The sequence below is a fragment of the Thalassophryne amazonica genome, chromosome 14, assembly GCF_902500255.1.
Source record: "Thalassophryne amazonica chromosome 14, fThaAma1.1, whole genome shotgun sequence".
Taxonomy (NCBI): Eukaryota; Metazoa; Chordata; class Actinopteri; order Batrachoidiformes; family Batrachoididae; genus Thalassophryne; species Thalassophryne amazonica.
The window spans coordinates 74,145,746-74,166,595 of NC_047116.1; the positions used below are offsets into that span (position 1 = coordinate 74,145,746).

The 20,850-nt window shown below is 40.4% G+C and overlaps 1 protein-coding gene across 1 annotated transcript in view; it reads right to left on the reverse strand.

Annotated features, from left to right (window-relative positions):
• Nucleotides 1–20,850, reverse strand: part of slc49a4 (solute carrier family 49 member 4) — a 202,518-nt gene that overhangs the window by 40,134 nt on the left and 141,534 nt on the right. The window contains exon 8 of the mRNA XM_034185770.1: nucleotides 13,534–13,716. Within this exon, the coding sequence (XP_034041661.1) occupies nucleotides 13,534–13,716 (183 nt within the window). The remainder of the gene's footprint in view (nucleotides 1–13,533; nucleotides 13,717–20,850) is intronic.

The window sequence follows — 20,850 nt, forward strand, 5'->3', positions numbered from 1 at the left end:
TGTATGGCTTTTGCTTTGCATGGTAGAGTTTTAACTTGCACTTGTAGATGTAGCGATGAACTGTGTTAACTGACAATGGTTTTCTGAAGTGTGCCTGAGCCCACGCAGTAAGATCCTGTACACAATGATGTCGTTTTTAATGCAGTGTTGCCTGAGGGATTGAAGGTCACAGGCATTCAATGTTGGTTTCTGGCCTTACCGCTTACGTGTACAAAGTTCTCCAGATTCCCTGAATCTTCTGATTATATTATGGACTGCAGATGATGGAATCCCTAAATTCCTTGCAATTGAACATTGAGAAACATTATTCCTAAACAATTTTTTTCATGCAGTTGTTCACAAAGTGGTGATCCTCACCCCATCTTTGCTTGTGAATGCCTGAGCCTTTTGGGTATGCTTCTTTTATACCCAATCATGTAACTCACCTGTTTTTAATTAATCTGTTCACCTGTGGAATGTTCCAAACAGGTGTTCTTTGAGCATTGATGATATAACACAGTGGTAAACATACCACTGTCCCAGCTTTTTTCAAATGTGTTGCTGACATCTATTTCAAAATAAGCAAATATTTGCACAAAACCAATAAAGTTTATCAGTTTGAACATTAAATATCTTGTCTTTGTGGTGTGTTCAACTGAATATAAGTTGAAGAGGATTTGCAAATCATTGTATTCTGTTTTTATCTACATTTTAAACAATGTCCCAACTTTATTGGAATTGGGGTTGTACATAACTCATCAGAGGGTGTAAAAGTGACATGGGGGAAAAAAAACAAGAAAAGACTAGACCTGCCAGCTAGTATACATGAGGTCCAAGCCCTGTACACAGAACACCTCCCAAGCCCCTGCGAGGCCCATGTGACTCGTAACGATGCAGCTGCAAGATGTAGGCCTGGCCCGCAGAGCCACATGGGTGATGGCTCTGTCATACCAACTTTGCTGTTAAGAGGTCTAAATTTAATGAAGAGATTCATACTGTTCTAGTATGTATGTATGTACATTGAATCATAGCCTTTGCTCCCACCATGTACATGAAGTGTTGTGCATGCAGATAACCATGATGTAATGCAGTCTGTCAGTCTACATTTATCAATATACAAAATCTAATTTACCATTATATCTGTTCAGCCAAGTGTTCTATCAAATAGCAACAACACTGATGGAAATATTCTCTTTATTAACGTTCAGAGGTGATTAGGCAGAATTTTTTTAAACATTACAATCACAATATCAGTCACTTAAAGGTGCTTTTTTTTGAATAATATTTAAGTTCTTTGCCATACCAGACTTCCTCATACAATACCACACCTTTTCTCTTGGCACTCTATCATAAGCTTTCTTTAAATCCGCAAACAATGCAACTCTTTCTGGCCTTCTGTACAGTTTTCCATGAGCACTCTCAGAGCAAATATTGCATCCGCAGTGCTTAATCTGTGTAATTTAAAACTACTCATACTGAAAATTATGGCCTTTGATGGATAAGTTGTTGAGATGTGAATTTTATGCTTTTTTAATGCATCTAATTTGAGATTATTGCTTCCCCACTTGTGGCACCAATTTGTGACCAACTATTATGATATTTGGCGAGCAGCTGTTTGTTCATTTTTCTGTCAGTGAATCATGTTTCATGTTTATTGGGCTTAATCATTTTAATAACATAAACACACAAGTGTTCACTGAATGTGCAGTTGTACGCAAAAGTTTGGAAACCCCTGATCATTTTCATGATTTTCCTTTATAAATCATCGGTTCTCTGGATCAGAGATTTCAGTTAAGTATACCTTATAGCAGATGAACACACTGATATTTGAGAAGTGAAATGAAGTTTCTAGTATTTACAGAAAGTTGGGATTTGCCCCTGTTAGTGCACTTTGAGTGTTATTTGCAATGGTTTTGTGTGCTGTTCTCATGTCCCGTTTTAGTTTTCTGTTGCACTCCCTCACTGGTTTGACATCCTCTCTAATTTTGGTTATGTATTTCATTCTGGTGGTTGCTTAGTTTTCACTGTGATTTTGTTAAATTGCTTGTTTTCTTATTTTCTCAGTTTTCTGCAGTTACCTTAAGTGCACCTTTGCTTTTCAGTGTGATTATGTGAATCATTTTATTTTCACACTTTCTGTAGTTACCTTATGTGCACCTTTGCTCCCGGTTTACCTTTTCTGTATATTTTATGTTCTATTCACCTGCAGATTCTGTTTAGTTCTGATCACCTTTTATGAGTTATCACATGACCTTTGACCCCATCCTCCATTTTGTTCAGTCAACTCCTCCTGTGCACTTGCTCCTCCTCCTTCCCCTGATTCAACACACCTGTTCCATCATCAGTTTGGTTATTTAAGCACTTCCTTGTTTGTCAGTCATTGCCGGTTCATTGTATGTTTCCAGTGTAAGCTCTTCGCCCAGGTTCCTGTATATCCTTGTGTGTCAGTACTGTTTCTGGTGTTTTCTCAAGTTTTTGACTTTTTGCATTTCTGACTCTGGTTTTTGATTTTTCACTTTGCAGCCTCTGATGTATTTTTGCTGCACTGTATGTATGGAATATTTTGGGACTGTTAAACACCTTTTGCACCTTTTTTGGAACTATGTCACAACAAATCACCTTGGTTGATATAATCCTTTGTGTCCACGCTGCCTGCATTTTTTGGTTGCAATTGAACTCTGCAATCAAACCTTAACAGAAAGTGTGCAATCATTATTTAAACAAAATTAGGCAGATGGGCACCATTGTCATTTTACTGATTTGAAGACTTTTAACACTAATTATTGGAACACAAAATTGGTTTGGTAAGCTCACTGACCCTTTACCTCTTTACACAGGTGAATCCAGTCATGAGAAAGGGTATTTAAGGAGGCCATTTGCAAATGTTTCCCCTCTTTGCATCTCTTCTAATGAATGGCAACATGGGAGCCTCTAAACACCTCTCAAATGACCTGAAAACAAAGATTGTTCAACATCACGGTTTAGGGGAAGGATACAAAAAAGCAATCTCAGAGATTTCATCTGTCAGATTCCACTGTGAGGAACATAGTGAGGAAATGGAAGACCGCAGGCACAGTACTAGTTAAGGCCCGAAGTGGCAGGCCAAGAAAAATCTCAGATAAACTGAAGCGAAGGATGGTGAGAACGGTCATAGTCAACCCACAGACCTGCTCCAAAGACCTACAACATGATCTTGCTGCAGTTAGTGTGTCTGTGCATCGTTCAACTATACAGCGCACTTTGCACGAAGAGATGCTGTATAATGCTGTAATGCAGAGGAAGCCTTTTCTGAGTACACATCACAAACAGTCTCGCTTGAGGTATGTTAAACCACATATGGACAAGCCAGCTTCATTTTGGAATAAGGTGCTGTGGACTGATGAAACTAAAATTGATTTATTTGGACATAACAAGGGGCGGTATGCATGGCTGAAAAAGAACACAGCATTCAAAAAAAAAATGCTTGCTACCTACAGTAAAATTTAGAGGTGGTTCCATCATGCTGTGTGGCTGTGTGGCCAGTGCAGGGACTGGGAATCTTGTTAAAGTTGAGGGTCACATGGATTCCAGTCAATATCATCAGATTCTTGAGAACAATGTTCATGAATCAGTGACAAAGGTGAAGTTGCAGCAGTGCTGGAGCTTTCAACAAGACAATGACCGTAAACACTACTCAAAATGTAAGGGCCCGGTCCCACTGGCGTTTAGGAAGATTTGTGTATGATTTGCACACAATATTGTCTATATTCGCTCAACATCTGCAATATTCATGAAACATGCTTGTATGAGACGGCCGACATCCGCACATGTCCGCAATTATCCACAGAGGCACATTTTTCCGTTGCCAGGAATTTTGAGCTGCACAAAATTTTGGTTGCGGATGACATCCACCTTACATACTCAATCTATGCGCTGTATATCCTCTGTTATCCACAACTGACGGGGTATTGTGGCTTGGGACAGTGTGTAAAATGGATATATAGCGTGCATATCACGTCCACATCACAAACTAAAATAATTTATAGCAGATGCATACAGATTGGCCACAAATAAAGCGTTCGTATTACGTCTGCTTTGCATCTGATTTGGGAACAATTTGCAAATGCATAACAAATACTTCACGTAAACCCAAAGTACTTTATAAATGTGGCAGAAATCGACATACTTGCCAGTCATTGCCAGTCCAGCTGTGGAGACGTACCGATGTAGTTATGGATCCCCAAAGATGTAGTGTGATAGTTTCTGCCATCCAACAACATACCAATCAGGGGGCGGGGTGGGAGACAAGGCCCATCTGTTGCTGGAGGAGGTGGGGTGGGACACGGAGCCCTCTTTTCTGCATCAGCAGTAGCCTTCAGCCTCTTTCTCCCCCGCTTCGTTTATGTGGACATGTTGTCGCTGTGGTATCAGTGTGAATAGCAATCCCGAAAGGCCTGAGTGTGCTTCTTCTATGACCACAATGCAGATGCCGTGAATGTGCAATACAACCGCTGTTTCCGCAACATGTGCGCAATGCATTCTCAATACATCTGTAATACTTCCATATAATCGCAATGCGTCCAATCCGTGTCCTCAACACATACGTTATACATCTGTGATTGTTCATTATATATTCGCAATACATTATTGATATATCCATAATTCATACTGGGGAATTTGTCATTTTTGACCAATTTTGTTGCAGACAACAACGAACGCCCGAATTTTGTATACTCAATTCATGCACAATTAATCCTCTCCCCAGTGGCACCAGGCCCTATGGTATTCATGCAGAGGAACAAGTATTCTGGAATGGCCATCTCAGTCCTCAGACCTGAATATTATTGAAAATCTGTGGTGTGATTTTAAGCAGGCTGTCCATGCTCGGAAACCAACAAACCTGAGATGCTTTGTAAAGAAGAATGGTCCAAAATACCTTCAACCAGAATCCAGACTCTCATTGGTAGCTATAGGAAATGTTTAGAGGCTGTTATTTCTGCAAAAGGAGAATCTACTAAATACTGATATATTTTTTTTGTTGGGGTGCCCAAATTTATGCACCTGCCTAATTTTGTTTGAAGAATTATTGCACACTGTAAATCCTATAAACTTCATTTCACTTCTCAAATATCACTGTGTTTGTCTGCTATATGATATATTTAACTGAAATTGCTGATCCAAACAACCAAGGGGTGCCCAAACTTTTACATACCACTGTATAGCAAATTGCACATTACATACTTTTTACTGTATTTTATGTGTGCAAACCTTATGGGGGAATGTTGGTGGTGGTGGTGGTGGGGGTAGGATTGTTAAATTGAATCAAATTAACCATATAGATGGACCACAGTCCATAATTCAAAGGGTATGTTCAGGTTGTGCTACATATGCAGACCGCAAGGCCCATGCAACTCCCTGTATTTCAAATGTTGGAATGTGGGCGTGAACCACAGAACCACAAGGGCGATGGTACTACCAATCCAAGTTTAAGGTCAAGAAGACAAACTTCAACCAATTTGTCTTTTTTTTTCCAGCTCTTCCACTGAATACCACCTGTGGCTCCCACCATAATTACAGTACGGTAATTGCACAATTCAAGACAGGAAGGCTTTCCAACATGTGATTAAGACCTTACAGTACATCTCTGGGGCAGCCTTGCCCTCACTCAAGGACATTTACCAAACCAGAGTCCTACGTAGGACACACAACCTGATAAGGGACAGTACAAACCCCTAACACTCACTCTTCACACTCCTACTATCAGGCAGATGCAACAGGAGTCTGAAGTCCAGGACTACTAGACTGGTGAACAGCTTCTACGCACAGGCCATTAGGCTTCTCAATAACTCTCTCACACACTGACCCCTACACCAGCTGAGTGATTTATTTCACTGTCATTCTTCTCCTCATCATCTTCTAACTATTTATTATAATAACTCTGTTCACTATTTATGCATGCACCTTATGACTCCTGCACAGCGGGAATGCTGCTTAAATCTACATGAACTGCACATCCGCACATCCTCTAAACCAGGGGTAGTTTACTCGTTCCAGAAAGGGCCAAGAGGGTACAGGTTTTGCAACCACCCACTCCACCAGGTGATTTCACTGATTAACATCACTTTGAGCAAATGGAATCAATTTATCAGTGAAATCACCCGGTGGAGTGGGTGGGTGCAAAGAAAACCTGTACCCTCTAGGCCCTTTCTGGAATAAGTTGAATAACCCTGCTCTAAACTGTACATCCTTTAGGGCCCCTTCACACATAGTGCGAATTTGGTCAATTTGCGCATAAAGTGCACATGAAGCAGGAATCGTGAGCAAAACATATAAAATCGTAGCTGCCTCATACACCGTTGCTACATCTGTCTGCGCACACCACCGGCTGAAGGACAGAGTGTGCACTGTGCGAGCCCATCGAGTCCATCGAGCCCTCTCGCGGCAGGTGTCGGCCAAATTCCAAGTGACACACACAAACATCTAACACCGCTCATTTGGCACTTAGAAAATGTGTGGCCACTAGCACTAGTAACACTATTAACCCCTTAACGCCCGAATTTATATAGCTGTATATAAAAAATGTTTTGTGTGTGTTTTTGCCTTTAAGTAGATGGTAAATAATGTTGAGATTACTAATTTCACTTTTGCACAAAAACTAGATAGTAATATTGGGTATTCTGGTAATGACTTTATGTTATAATGTTATAATAATAATGATGGTATGTTGCAAATTTGCGACAACGGGCATACAGGACAATTTGGTGAGTTGCATATTTGAGTCAGAGATTGTAGCATATATGCGACGATGGGCGTTAAGGGGTTAAAGGTGAGCAGACAATTACTGTTGTGCTGGCAGTGAAATTTGTCTAAGTGCCCCATGAGTGTGGCTTTGGTGTGTGCGTTAAACTGACAAGAGGTGTGGCCGCCGACAGAAGCAGCTGTGGAGATCTGTTGATCTGGACACCCCAGCTGGACAACACAGACTGTCTGGACAGACATGGACTAACAACTGCCCACAGTGACGCACGTGTGTCTGCTTGCTGTCATCACATGGACATAACTAAAAACATATATTGCTTGGCGACGGGTTGCAGTGAGCGAGACATGCGTCAGGCAGAACGTGTGCGCGGCTGGCTGGACGCACCAGACCAGCAGATGTGGACATGAGAAGAGCGAACTGCTTCATCATTTATGTCATTTCATGACTATATGTCTGTGACCATGGGTCATCTACAGAGGAACAGACAGATCATACTTGTATTGCCAGCTTGATAAGAGGTATTCAATAAAATGCAGTGTTTTTACACTCAACAAAAATATAAACGCAACACTTTTGGTTTTGCTCCCATTTTGTATGAGATGAAAAAGATCTAAAACTTTTTCCACATACACAATATCACCATTTCCCCTCAAATATTGTTCACAAACCAGTCTAAATCTGTGATAGTGAGCACTTCTCCTTTGCTGAGATAATCCATCCCACCTCACAGGTGTGCCATACCAAGACGCTGATTAGACACCATGATTAGTGCACAGGTGTGCCTTAGACTGTCCACAATAAAAGGCCACTCTGAAAGGTGCAGTTTTGTTTTATTGGGGGGGGATACCAGTCAGTATCTGGTGTGACCACCATTTGCTTCATGCAGTGCAACACATCTCCTTTCGCATAGAGTTGATCAGGTTGTCAATTGTGGCCTGTGGAATATTGGTCCACTCCTCTTCAATGGCTGTGCGAAGTTGCTGGATATTGGCAGGAACTGGTACACGCTGTCATATACGCCGGTCCAGAGCATCCCAAGCATGCTCAATGGGATCTTGTCACGGTATCTCTGTGCATTCAAAATGCCATCAACAAAATGCACCTGTGTTCTTCGTCCATAACAGACGCCTGCCCATACCATAACCCCACCGCCACCATGGGCCACTCGATCCACAACACTGACATCAGAAAACCGCTCACCCACACGACGCCACACACGCTGTCTGCCATCTGCCCTGGACAGTGTGAACCGGGATTCATCCGTGAAGAGAACACCTCTCCAACGTGCCAAACGCCAGCGAATGTGAACATTTGCCCACTCAAGTCGGTTACGACGACGAACTGGAGTCAGGTCGAGACCCCGATGAGGACGACGAGCATGCAGATGAGCTTCCCTGAGACGGTTTCTGACAGTTTGTGCAGAAATTCTTTGGTTATGCAAACCGATTGTTTCAGCAGCTGTCCGAGTGGCTGGTCTCAGACGATCTTGGAGGTGAACATGCTGGATGTGGAGGTCCTGAGCTGGTGTGGTTACACGTGGTCTGCAGTTGTGAGGCTGGTTGGATGTACTGCCAAATTCTCTGAAATGCCTTTGGAGATGGCTTATGGTAGAGAAATGAACATTCAATACACGAGCAACAGCTCTGGTGACATTCCTGCTGTCAGCATGCCAAGTGCACGCTCCCTCAAATCTTGCGACATCTGTGGCATTATACTGTGTTATAAAACTGCACCTTTCAGAGTGGCCTTTTATTGTGGGCAGTCTAAGGCACACCTGTGCACTAATCATGGTGTCTAATCAGTATCTTGATATGGCACACCTGTGAGGTGGGATGGATTATCTCAGCAAAGGAGAAGTGCTCACTATCACAGATTTAGACTGGTTTGTGAACAATATTTAATGGAAATGGTGATACTGTGTATGTGGAAAAAGTTTTAGATCTTTGAGTTCATCTCATACAAAATGGGAGCAAAACCAAAAGTGTTGCGTTTATATTTTTGTTGAGTTTCCCCACAGCTTTAACATGACAGCGATGGTAGGTCAGTCGTAAAGTTTCTGCCTGGTAATCAGAGCTTTTGGTGCGGGTTTGATTCCCGTGGGTGGCATGTAATTTTTATTTTCACAGCAGCTGCGCGATGTGTAACCACATTGCGCAGACTCAAAGTCACTGAAAATCTGAGGCCAACATTAATTAAAAAATCTATATGCAGAACTATGGAAAAAGTGTTTTAGCAATAAACTGAGACATGCATAATGTAATTTTGGAGCTTTAAGGAGTTGTGGGAGAGGGGGGTGGAGTTTAGAAAAAATCTACAACATTGACATTTTTCTTGCCTGGAAGCAGCCTCCAAAAGAATGCTTATGAAAAATTAGACAGAAAGTTAGAGAATAGATCTTCTGTATTTTTGTCCTTCTTGGGGGGGCCCTGGGAAACCCACAGGGATTCCATCCAAAAGTCCAACAGAGATGTCCAACAGTCCCCCAAGGATTGTTTGTACCAAATTTAAGAAAGGTTCTGTGAACATATCCTGCAATAATTTGAACAATATGATTTTTTTTAATAGCTTCTTGGGGGTCCTGAGGGCCCTACAGGGATTCAATCAGAAAGTCCAATTCAACATGACCAGACAGCCCCTCAAAAATCATTTGTACCAAATTTCAGAAAAATTCTATGAACATTTCTTTTTTCCAGGAATTCATTGGAGAGAGTACTGAGCAGAACACAAGAATCTTGATGGCTTTAGTCCTATGGACTTCGTTCTTCTCTCTTCCTACCTCTCTCTCTCCACCTCTACTTGTCTCCTCATGATCTGCATTATTCAGTCATGAATTAAATAACAGAATATGATTATGGTGTCTTTTAAACAGTGGGAAATTAAGAATCAGGCAAAATGTATTAGGGATAATTATCTATAATAGAAGTTAATGAGTGAAATTACTGATCACGAAACAAAACATATTTTCTACTGAATGAAGAAGCCTGTTTGTGGTACATCTTAATAATGAGAGTGATTCATGCACTCAAATCATCCATCTGCCTGAACAAATAATTTCTCTGATATCAGAACACAAGGGTAAATCTAAGCTGTCTCATGGCGGTATATCAGTATATTGTGTGTCATCTTGACATCTAGGTAATTTCTTTAAGATTTGAATTTTAAAACTACAGTGATGTAAGAGGCCTTTGAAAAAATAATCCAAAAAAAAAAAAGAAAAAAATTTTGCTCATGGCCCTGCAAGGTCCACAGCCCTCGGGTGTGGTGGGGGGTTCTGGGGAACCCTCCCCAGAAAATTTTGAAACATTACAAGAAGTTTGTGCAATCTGGTGTAATTCATAAGCTAAATGAGATATGAAAGATATTTCTCACACTTCATAAAAAAACATTTTCTCATATTTGAAAGCTGATGGGCCAATAATGCATAGTCTATCATATGGATTAGAACACAGTATTATTACTATTTTTTTTTTAATGAATGAATGAATTAATTTATTTGGCACACAGACTCAACAATAACAAAAAACTGATACACAAGACAATTCAACAGTGACATGTGTGACCAAAAGGGGGTGAGCAGAAGCAAAGCTTATAAACGCCCACTCCTGATATATATACATATACATACATACATACAAATATACTCATCACCAACCCCCAGAGCAAGCACACAGGTGACAGTGGTAAAGAAAAACTCCCTCTGATGTATTGAGGAAGAAACCTCAAGCAGACCAGACTCTAAGGGGTGACCCTCTGCTTGGGCCATGCTACAAACACATTTAACACAACACAAACTCAAGTCCCATCATCATAAACATCTCTAGTGAACACCATATCTTCATCTACATACATATGTACATATATACACATACCTACATACACCTCCACATATATACATACATTTTTATTTAATTAAAAACCACATATTTGCATAGATATATACATACATTTTTATTTAATTAAAAACCACATATTTGCATAGGACTGTTATTGTGCACATTTTTATTTAATTAAAAACCACATATTTGCATAGGACTGTTACTGTGCACCTACCATTCATTAATAGTATACAAATAATGAATGTTCATGAGTTCAATGGTACAAATATTTCATGAGGTGAAAGATGGTACATTCCATCTTTCACCAAATGAAATATTCTTTCCACTGAAAGAATGACAAAAAAAACATTCATTATTTGTTTTATATAACAGCTAAAATAGGTCCTTGTCATTTGATATTTTATTAATTTATACAACAGAAAAGGGACTTGCATTTTGGTGTTAGTCTCTGGTGCTTTGACATCAACAGTCCAACATGAACTTTAAATAGGAGTCCAAAATTGTTCTCAGTCAACTTGCAAAAACAGTCAGACAGTTCAAAAACAATTCTGACGATGCAGTCCGTGATGCCATGCACTGACTTTGTGTACTTCCCCAGTTCAGTGAAAAATCGTCAGAAATTTGTCCAGGTTTTCATCCTAACTTCATCCTCTTCGTCTTAACAGCTGTTCATCACTCCAGAGGGCTTACAGCACAGTGGATTTGGGTGTTTTTTGTGTTAGAAGTATTAGCACCATCAGTTAGCTCATTCAAATCCTTGTCTGTCAGTAAAACAAACTCTGCCATATTTATCTAAACGCCGCCCCCACTAGAGTGTGTGTGTGTGGTGGTCACAGCGTGCAATGGTACAAAATGTATGGAGCCAAATTTGCACAGTAAATGGAACAAAATTTGCATGGTAAATGCAATGCAACACAAATGGGACAAATAATACATGTCATGTGACATACAAAACATCAATCAAATGACAAGGATCCACTCAGCCGTTATATAATATACATATAATGAATGTTTATGAGTGCAATGGTAGGAATATTTCATGAGGTGAAAGATGGAATGTTCCATTCAAGGAAGCTGAAAAAACATTCATTATTTGTTTCATATAAGGCCTAAAATATATCCTTGACATTTGATGTTTTATTAATTTGTGAAGAATAGAAAAGGGACTTACATTTCCATGTGGTTAAATAGCAATCCAATCCAAAATTGTTCTCAGTCAACTTCCAAAAACAGTCAGACAGTTCAAAAACAATCCTGACGATGTAGTCCATAGCTGATGCCGTGCATTGACTTCTTCATTTACAGAGTGCCGTCTGCTTTCCTCAGTCCAGCGAAACATCGCTACAGAAATTTGTCGAGCTCTTCATCCGACAGCATTTCTATTTCAGCTAGAGAAGTCCCAGCTAATACTGCCAATGCCTCCAATGTAGTGGATTTGTTTTTTGTTAGAAGAATTAGCACCATCAATACGCTTGTTCAAATTGTCATGTGTCACCAAAACAAACCCCACCATGTTCGTTTTAAAGCTAAATGCTGTCGCTGCTAGTGTGAGTGCAGGATTCTATTCAAACTACAAAATGCCCAACACTAATGAACATCGTAAAGCCAACCCTTTTGCTCACAGTTATGTCTCTACACCACACTGCAAATGACTTATCGGCCTCTGTGCAAACGCTTCTTATGCCCGGAGATAAAATAGTAAGTCTTGCACAAATGCACAGATGGGTAACTTGATGTACACACCTGGACTGAAACCCTGTGTGAGCTGGTGTCCAACTGCAATGCCACACAGTCACCTGCTGATGTCACTGGGACAGTTTTGGCAGATTAGTTTCTGGATCACATCAGTATAAAATGTTATGCTTGTACTCATTTTGTTCCAGATAGGTAAGACTTTCAAAGCTATTCATTTAATAACATTTTGTTGAGAGGAATATATTATTCAACACCATAAATGCTAGGGGTGCCGGAAAAAAATCCAAAATGTCCAAGAATCGATTTTTAAAAAGCATTTTTAAAAAACATTTTTAAAAAACATTTTCTTGCTTACTCGCTGCGTGTACTGTTTGTCAGGCAACGGCCTCCGTAGTACAGCGTCCCCGCGAGGGGAGGGTCCGGCGTGCTTCAAACATTCGTAAGCTGCAGCTTAGCATGGCCGATGAAGAGCTAATTCAGCCAGCACTGTCTTTGCTGAAGGCAAATGTTGGGGCGCATTTTGGATTTTATTATTTGCTGCATGAGAAGCAGCTTGACATGACTTATGCAGTGTGCAAAATCTGCAAAATGAAAGTCAAGTACTTCGGAAACACTTCAAATCCGCAAGCCCACATGCTACATGCTACGCCATCACCCGGAGCTAAAAGAAGCGGAGCAGCGGTATCTGCTGACTACTGACCAGCGCTTCGCTAAACTGCCAGCCAACTCTGAACAAGCAAAGCAGATCAGTAAATTTACATCTTTAGAATCACTTGATTAACCTTGTAAAGCTGCATTTATCTTAAACATAAACATTTTTTAAGTAATATAACTATTTCTCAGAGCTCTTTCAATCGAAAATCGATTCTGAATCGAATTGTCACCCCAAGAATTGGAATCGAATTGAATCGTGAGTTGTTGTAAGATTCACATCCCTAATAAATACTACTTTGAGGGGCTTGGAAAGGCTACAGGCTTTAAAAAGTAGTATTTAACATGAGTAAGATGAGTGACTGGCCACTATGCATACAAACTATGCACACAAATTATGAATTTGATTATTATTATTTACACTTTAAACACTATAACTCTCATTTTATCACTGAATTTAATTCAATTATATTTACTTATGCAGCACTAAATGATGTTACCTCAAAGCACTATACAGATGAAAGGTCAAGACTTGACCCATGCCGTGCCCAAGAATATTGACAACAGCCAAATGGAAGAATTCCCCAAATGACTTAACCTGTGAGTATTAACAGTAGCAACATTTCTACTTACCTGTACAGTAGAAGGTGAGGAAGAAGAGCAGCAGGCCGGTAACTAGGTTGCCCAGGAATGTGACCACGCCACACGTGATGCCTTCAGGAACTGGGTACACGGTCTCAATGAAGAGTTCCAGGAATATTGGCACACTGCTGTTGATGAAAATACCAACCAGGATGCAGGAAGCATAGAGGACAGCTGCGGAAACAGGGGAACAATATGTTACAGCCTTAAGTAGGAAATACTTATTAAGGAAATGTGGCATCCTATCCCATCTCAGCAACTCTTTAAGATAATAGGATCTCAATCAATTTTATAAAGAAGCAGTGGTGACATAAGGGCAGTTTCGCACAAACATCCTTTATTATTATCACTTTACCGGGGTGTTGCTAGGCCGGTATCGTAGATTTACATTGACGCTACCTGGCTATACCCATCCGCTGTGCGTAAACAAATGGCGTCATAGCGCGCAGCCCAAGAACTGTCCACAGAGGAAAAAAAAAACTGTCCGCAGAGGAAAAGGTAAAAAGGCGAGAAGTGTGTGTGTTGGTCCCAATGATTTTCTCATGGATAGTACGACAATGAACAGCAGCCAAGGTAGCCAGCTTGATGAGGACGCACTGCAGAATTTGGAGAGCAGCGCGCACCAGCCGACACGACAAAAGATAAATTGAGCCAACTTTTTATGTACGCGTTACATGTTGTGTATCTCAGTAAGTGATAATAATACAAATAACATGCTGTTGTCGTGCGGTACGCATTTTCTGAGTCCCTCCGTCCATGCCATCACCTAAAATGACAGATATTTGCCCTCATCTAACTCGGGCGAATATCTGTCATTTTGGGCGACTGGACATGAACGTCGGGCCTCTGAAAATGCATACCGCCCTCCAAAAGCATGTTATTGTATTATTATATGCACTCATTAATGAAGGCTCTCTGTGAAGATATGTCTGCTGAAAGTGGAAGGAGATTAGTCCTGGTTCAGGAACTTCATCATGCCTGAACATTTCAGTCTTTCATACAGTCATGACACATAGAAAAGAGCATTGTTAGTAGAAAACAACATCAGGCAGATTTTAAAACTATTATGTACTACGTGAAAGAGGGAAGAATTCAAACTAACCATTAAAGTCAACACAGTGTAGTGAACATCTGGGCATGACTATGTCACCTCTGCAAGCCATCCCATGAGATGACAAGACATGCAGGTTAGGTGAACTGATGACTGTAAATTGACTGAAGCTGTGTGTGAAATCTGTTTGTCTGTCTATCCATTCAATAGACTTGCATGTTGTCCAGGGTGTCCTGGGAGAGGTTCCAGCACCCCCGTGACCCTTGATTGAAGGGGGTATAGAAAACAAATTAATGAAAAATGCTTCACATAATTTTCCAGAGACAAAGATGACACTACATGTATTTTTACCTGTCAGCAAAATTAAGGGCTTGTACTTTACTGTGATATAATTCTGAGAAAAGTAAATCATCACATTTAAGGAAGTGGAATGAATCTGGTTTGCCAAATGAGTGCTATTTTTGTCTGATAAATTAGTATAAGTCACATCTGTCAAAAAATGTATTCTGAAGAGGAGAGAAAAAAAAAACATCCAAGTCAAGTGAAAGCAGCATCTTTTATTCAGTCTGTGGAACTCACTCTGTAACAGTGTTTCCCTGATGGTGAGTTTAACAATGGACCAGAAATAAGTGTAGCACAAGTGCACAGCAAAGTCTGTGTTGTTACTTAACATGACTTTTGTAAATTCCAGGAATAAGCAAGACGGACAAATAAAGTTTTGCTTGGCAACGTACTAGATGTTACTGGACATGGTTTTGACAAAAGAAATATCAGATGGACATAGATTTGTGGCCCACAGTACTGGAAACACTCCAAAAGAAAAAGTGAGTTATTTTGATTTTTTTTATCCGCTCTTTAATTTGGCGGTTTTGTGCATTGGTGTTCATTATTATTATTATTATTAATATAAATAACATTATTATTAATAAATTGTGATATTTTCCATATATAAGTTGCAACACTGAATAACTCACAAGTCATCCCAAACTCCAGTGCATCCAGAGAGTATTCACAGCATGTCACTTTTTCCACATTTTGTTATCTTGCAGCCTTAAGCCATCTTGACACCTGTACCAATTTGATCCCTGCACTGGCATGTAATCTGCTGTGCCAGAGCATAAACCCATTGTAAGCCGTTGTAAAATGTGTGTGAAAATTTTGACATGTTCAAAATCTCTGACACACATGAAATTTGCAAACTAGACATGAACATTGAGCAATCTATTCAAAAACACTGTCACTGCGAGTCAATTCATCTCATTGCTGCAGTGCAGCACATCTGAACGATTGTGACAATGTGTACGATCCAAAATAAACATAATTTTACAGATACATTATCGAATGCATAAGAAAGAATGAAAATGCAACTGGTTTACCAAGCCATTACAATATACATATTATAAATAGTTACCTTTGAGACGATTCCAAAGAAAAGCTGCAGCTGCAGATCATTTTTCTGTGATTCTGACAGCGATGAGAAATGGTTTCATCAGCCCATTTCTAAGAGCAAATGTGTCATCTGCTATGAAGTAATTATTTTATATAACCAGGGATGAAAGTGGTGAAAAACAAAAACAGCTGAAACCCAAAATTATTGGGGGGTCCACTGAAAATTCTTGAATACGAGAAGCTCTGAAATGCAATCTGGGGCTATTCCAGACAATAAACTGCAGTGAGTGCAGCACCCATTTTGGTGAGGGGGAAAAAAAGAAAAAAAAACTTTCCTGATTGAAAATCATTCTTCTAGTAGTATTTTGCCCTTACTAGGACTAGAAAATCAGTTGGAAACCACACATTAAATATATACAATCCAAATGATCAAGAATTATTTCAGTGTGTTAAAAAACAAAACATGTTCTGGATCACAAATCACTCCACATCCTATATTGTCCCACTGTCTTGCCGGATTTCAATTACTGCGTAGAGTCTGAGGCAATAACTACATTTATTATATGGTATGGGATTTTGCCAACTTCTGATTGACCCATTCGCCACTTTGTGAGCTGTACCACATGCCGAGTTGACCACTGGTGGAGCTGAGTAGACCGCCCATGCAAAATGAGTACACCTCACGTACAGCGTAGCACTAGCTAATCGAGCAATGCCTTTTATCGATAACGACCAATCAGATAATGAGATACAATGCCTACTTTGGCTGTCAGTTTGTTGACAAGATGGCAGAAGACAGGTTTGCGTCTGTTAGCGACACTGACTTAAAAGAAATTTTACATGAAAAAGATGCAAAGAACACCTGCAGAAATACACAGTCAGCAACAAACCTGTTTCGCAATACGTCACTGAAAAGACCAACTTTGAAACTTATGACAGACGGATGCTTGATGGAGTACTTGGTCGATTTTTACACGGAAGCTAGACAGGCGAATAGTGAACTTTATAATGCCGCGCTCACACCGGGCGCGGCCAGAGCGCCACATATAATGCGTCTGGTCGTGCCACACATAATGCACCACACATTTTCAATCAGCGACAGGTCTGGACTGCAGGCAGGCCAGTCTAGTACCTGCACTCTTTTACTACGAAGCCATGCTGCACTTGTAGATGTAGCGACAAACTGTGTTAACTGACAATGGTTTTCTGGAGCGTTCCTGAGCCCACGCGATAAGATCCTTACACAATGTGCAGTGCCGCCTGAGGGATCGAAGGTCACGGGCATTCAGTTTTGGTTTTCGGCCTTGCTGCTTACGTGTAGAAAGTTCTCTAGATTCTCAGAATTTTCTAATTATATTACGAACTATAGATGATGATGGAATCCCTAAATTCCTTGCAAATGAACATTGAGAAACATTGTTCGTAAACTATTGGACTATTTTTTCACGCAGTTGTTCACAAAGTGGTGATCCTTGCCCCATCTTTGCTTGTGAACGGCTGAGCCTTTTAGTGATGCTCCTTTTATACCCAATCATGACACTCACCTGTTTCCAATTAACCTGTTCACCTGTGGAATGTTCCAAACAGGTGTTCTTTGAGCATTCATCAACTTTCCCAGGCTTTTGTTGCCACTGTCCCAGCTTTTTTGAAACGTGTTGCAGGCATCCATTTCAAAATGAGCAAATATTTGCACAAAAACAATAAAGTTTATCAGTTTGAACACTAAATATCTTGTCTCTGTGGTGTATTCAACTGAATATAAATTGAAGAGGATTTGCAAATCATTGTATTCTGTTTTACATTTCACACAATGTCCCAACTTCAATGGAATTGGGGTTGTAAGTATTGCTCAAAGATGTAAGCTCTTTAAGGTTTCGCATAGAAAAAAATAAGAGAAGTATGAGTGCACCACACTGCCCACAGCTTCTGACTGACTGTGCCTGAGCAGTGGCGAGTGGTAGAGGATGATGAACAGACCCACGGTTCAAAAACTCAGAGGACCCCCCACAGACGTAGCTGCCCAAGCTGCCTGATAGAAAAAACACTAAATTCAGCAATGAATGCTGTTGATCACTGATCTCAAAAATGACCCAGGCAACTCGCAAATAAGTGGAAACCTGCCAAAAAGCAAATTCTTCATCCCTGTATAATGTGGCATTCCATGGCACAAAGTGCGGCATCCAGCGGGACAAAGCGAGTCTCATTGGCCCAACAAATTGTGTGGGAGTGTCAAGGTGCCTTTATTCAAAAATCGGTGAAATTAATTTTTCCCACTTAGCACCCCATAATGACATGAAAAAAGTTTTGTTTGTTGTTGAAATTTTTGCAAATTTATTAAAAATAAAAAACTAAGAAATCACATGTACCTAAGTATTCACACCCTTTGCTCAATACTTTGTTTTTACCCATTCCTCTTTGCAGCACCTCTCAAGCTCCATCAGGTTGGATGTGGAGCGTCACTGCACAGCCATTTTCAGAACTCTCCAGAAAAGTTCAATCAGATTCAGGTCTGGACTCTGGCTGGGCCACTCAAGGACATTCACAGAGTTGTCCTGAAGCCACTCCTTTGATATCTTGGCTGTGTGCTTAGGGTCATTGTTCTGTTGAAAGTCTGAGGTCAAGAGCACTCTGGAGCAGGTTTTCATCCAGGATGTCTCTGTACATTGCTGCATTCATCTTTCCCTCAATCCTTACTAGTCCCCTAGTTCCTGCTGCTGAAAAACATCCCCACAGCATTATGCTGCCACCACCATGCTTCACTGTAGGGATGGTGCCTGGTTTCCTCCAAACATGACACCTGGCATTCACACCGAAGAGTTCAATGTTTGTCTCATCAGACCAGAGAATTTTGTTTCTGATGGTGTGAGAGTCCTTCAGGTGCTTTTTGGCAAACTCCAGGTGGGCTGCCATATGCCTTTTACTAAGGAGTGGCTTCAATCTGGTCACTCTACTATACAAGCCTGATTGGTGGATTGATGCAGAGATGGTTGCCTTTCTGGAGATCATTGTAGATGAACAGCCTATAATTTTTTGCACCTGCGTATAAGTTTTCCCCTCTCCAATCAACTTTTTAATCAAACTACGCTGTTCTTCTGAACAATGTCTTGAACGTCCCATTTTCCTCAGGCTTTCAAAGAGAAAAGCATGTTCAACAGGTGCTGGCTTCATCCTTAAATAGGGGACACCTGATTCACACCTGTTTGTTCCACAAAATTGATGAACTCACTGACTGAATGCCACACTACTATTGTGAACACCCCCTTTTCTACTTTCTTTTACTAATAGCCCATTTTCATAGCCTTAAGAGTGTGCATATCATGAATGCTTGGTCTTGTTGGATTTGTGAGAATCTACTGAATCTACTGGTACCTTGTTTCCCATGTAACAATAAGAAATATACTCAAAACCTGGATTAATCTTTTTAGTCACATAGCACTACTATTATTCTGAACACTACTGTACTTTGATTTCTTAGTTTTTTTTTTTCCATTTTTAATAAATTTGTAAAAATAAAAAAAACTTTTTTCACATTGCCATTATGGGGTATTGTGTGTAGAATTTTGAGGAAAAAAAAAGAATTTCATCCATTTTGGAATAAGGCTGTATCGTAACAAAATATGGAAAAAGTGAAGCACTGTGAATATTTTCCAGATGCACTGTAGTAAAAATATGTTTTGGGAAATATGGTACATTTGCCAAAATATAAAAACCAGTACTCAAATTCTGTTTTGCTTTCTAGGCACAACAAGAATATCAATATTTATTATTAATAGATCAGTCTGAGTGAAAACATGATTATGACATAACAACTGTCTAGGTGCTGTGTTTTTTTTAGAACAGTATGTCAAATAAAAGTTCACTGTCACTCTATGTTTGTGTGTCTTTGTTTTCAGTGCAGTCAAAAAGCATTCTGCACATTCAGTGACAACACGGTCGAGTCTTAGCTGCAGGTGCATGACTGAGGCCTGGATATGGATTAGAGTGGACGTGCCTGAGATTAAGCCATCACCTCGAGAGTATCAGGGGAACCTTCACCTCCTTTATCATAGCAGACTGGTATAAATAAGAGCCCCATTAGCTTACACTAGACCTGTTCAAAATGTCAAATGTTACAAAATCTTTTGGGCCACATGTTGTTCTTGTTCCATTAATAAAATAAAAGATCTGTGCCAAATTTTATTGTAATCGGGCACTGTTTATGGGTCCCCCAAAAAGCAACAATTTTCCCCAAACAAGCAAGAGATTTTGTCATGGAAAGCGACGACGGATTCGCTGATGGAGCGAGACAAAGAACACCTCTGTTTTGGAGTGTTAGAGGACAAGTTGGGACATGTCCAGCTCTCCACAAGTTCTCTTATACTCACTCGACTGGTAAGCACTGAAAGCCGAGATAGGCATGTCCAAACTTGTCCTCTAACACTCCGAAACGGAGGTGTTCCTTTGTCTCGCTTCATCAGCGAATAGGTCGTGACGCGCGAAGCCTCCGCACGGATTTCCATGACAGAATCTCTTATTAAAAGTGAAATCTGCCGGAAAATGGCTGATGTCCAGCTCTTGTGATAACCAGAGAAAAAGCACACGACGGTCTCGTATCCACAGAGCCATCAGCTTAGAAATGATCCAGTGGTTTGTGCTGTGATGTCACAGCTCGGAGCGCGGCGCACCGACCGTCCTTAAAGGGGTCCTTAAAGCTGTAGTTAAAGTCCTTATTCTCTGTGAAGCCCGTAAAATTTTCACCAAAAGCCAGATGAATTTTTCGAATGGTTTCCAGGTGCCAGTCTCTAACAGCTTCTGAAAAAATTCTGATGGAAAAAAAGTCCTTTTCATTCCGCCATTTCCAGACAATGAAAATCCAACGAGGGGGCGGG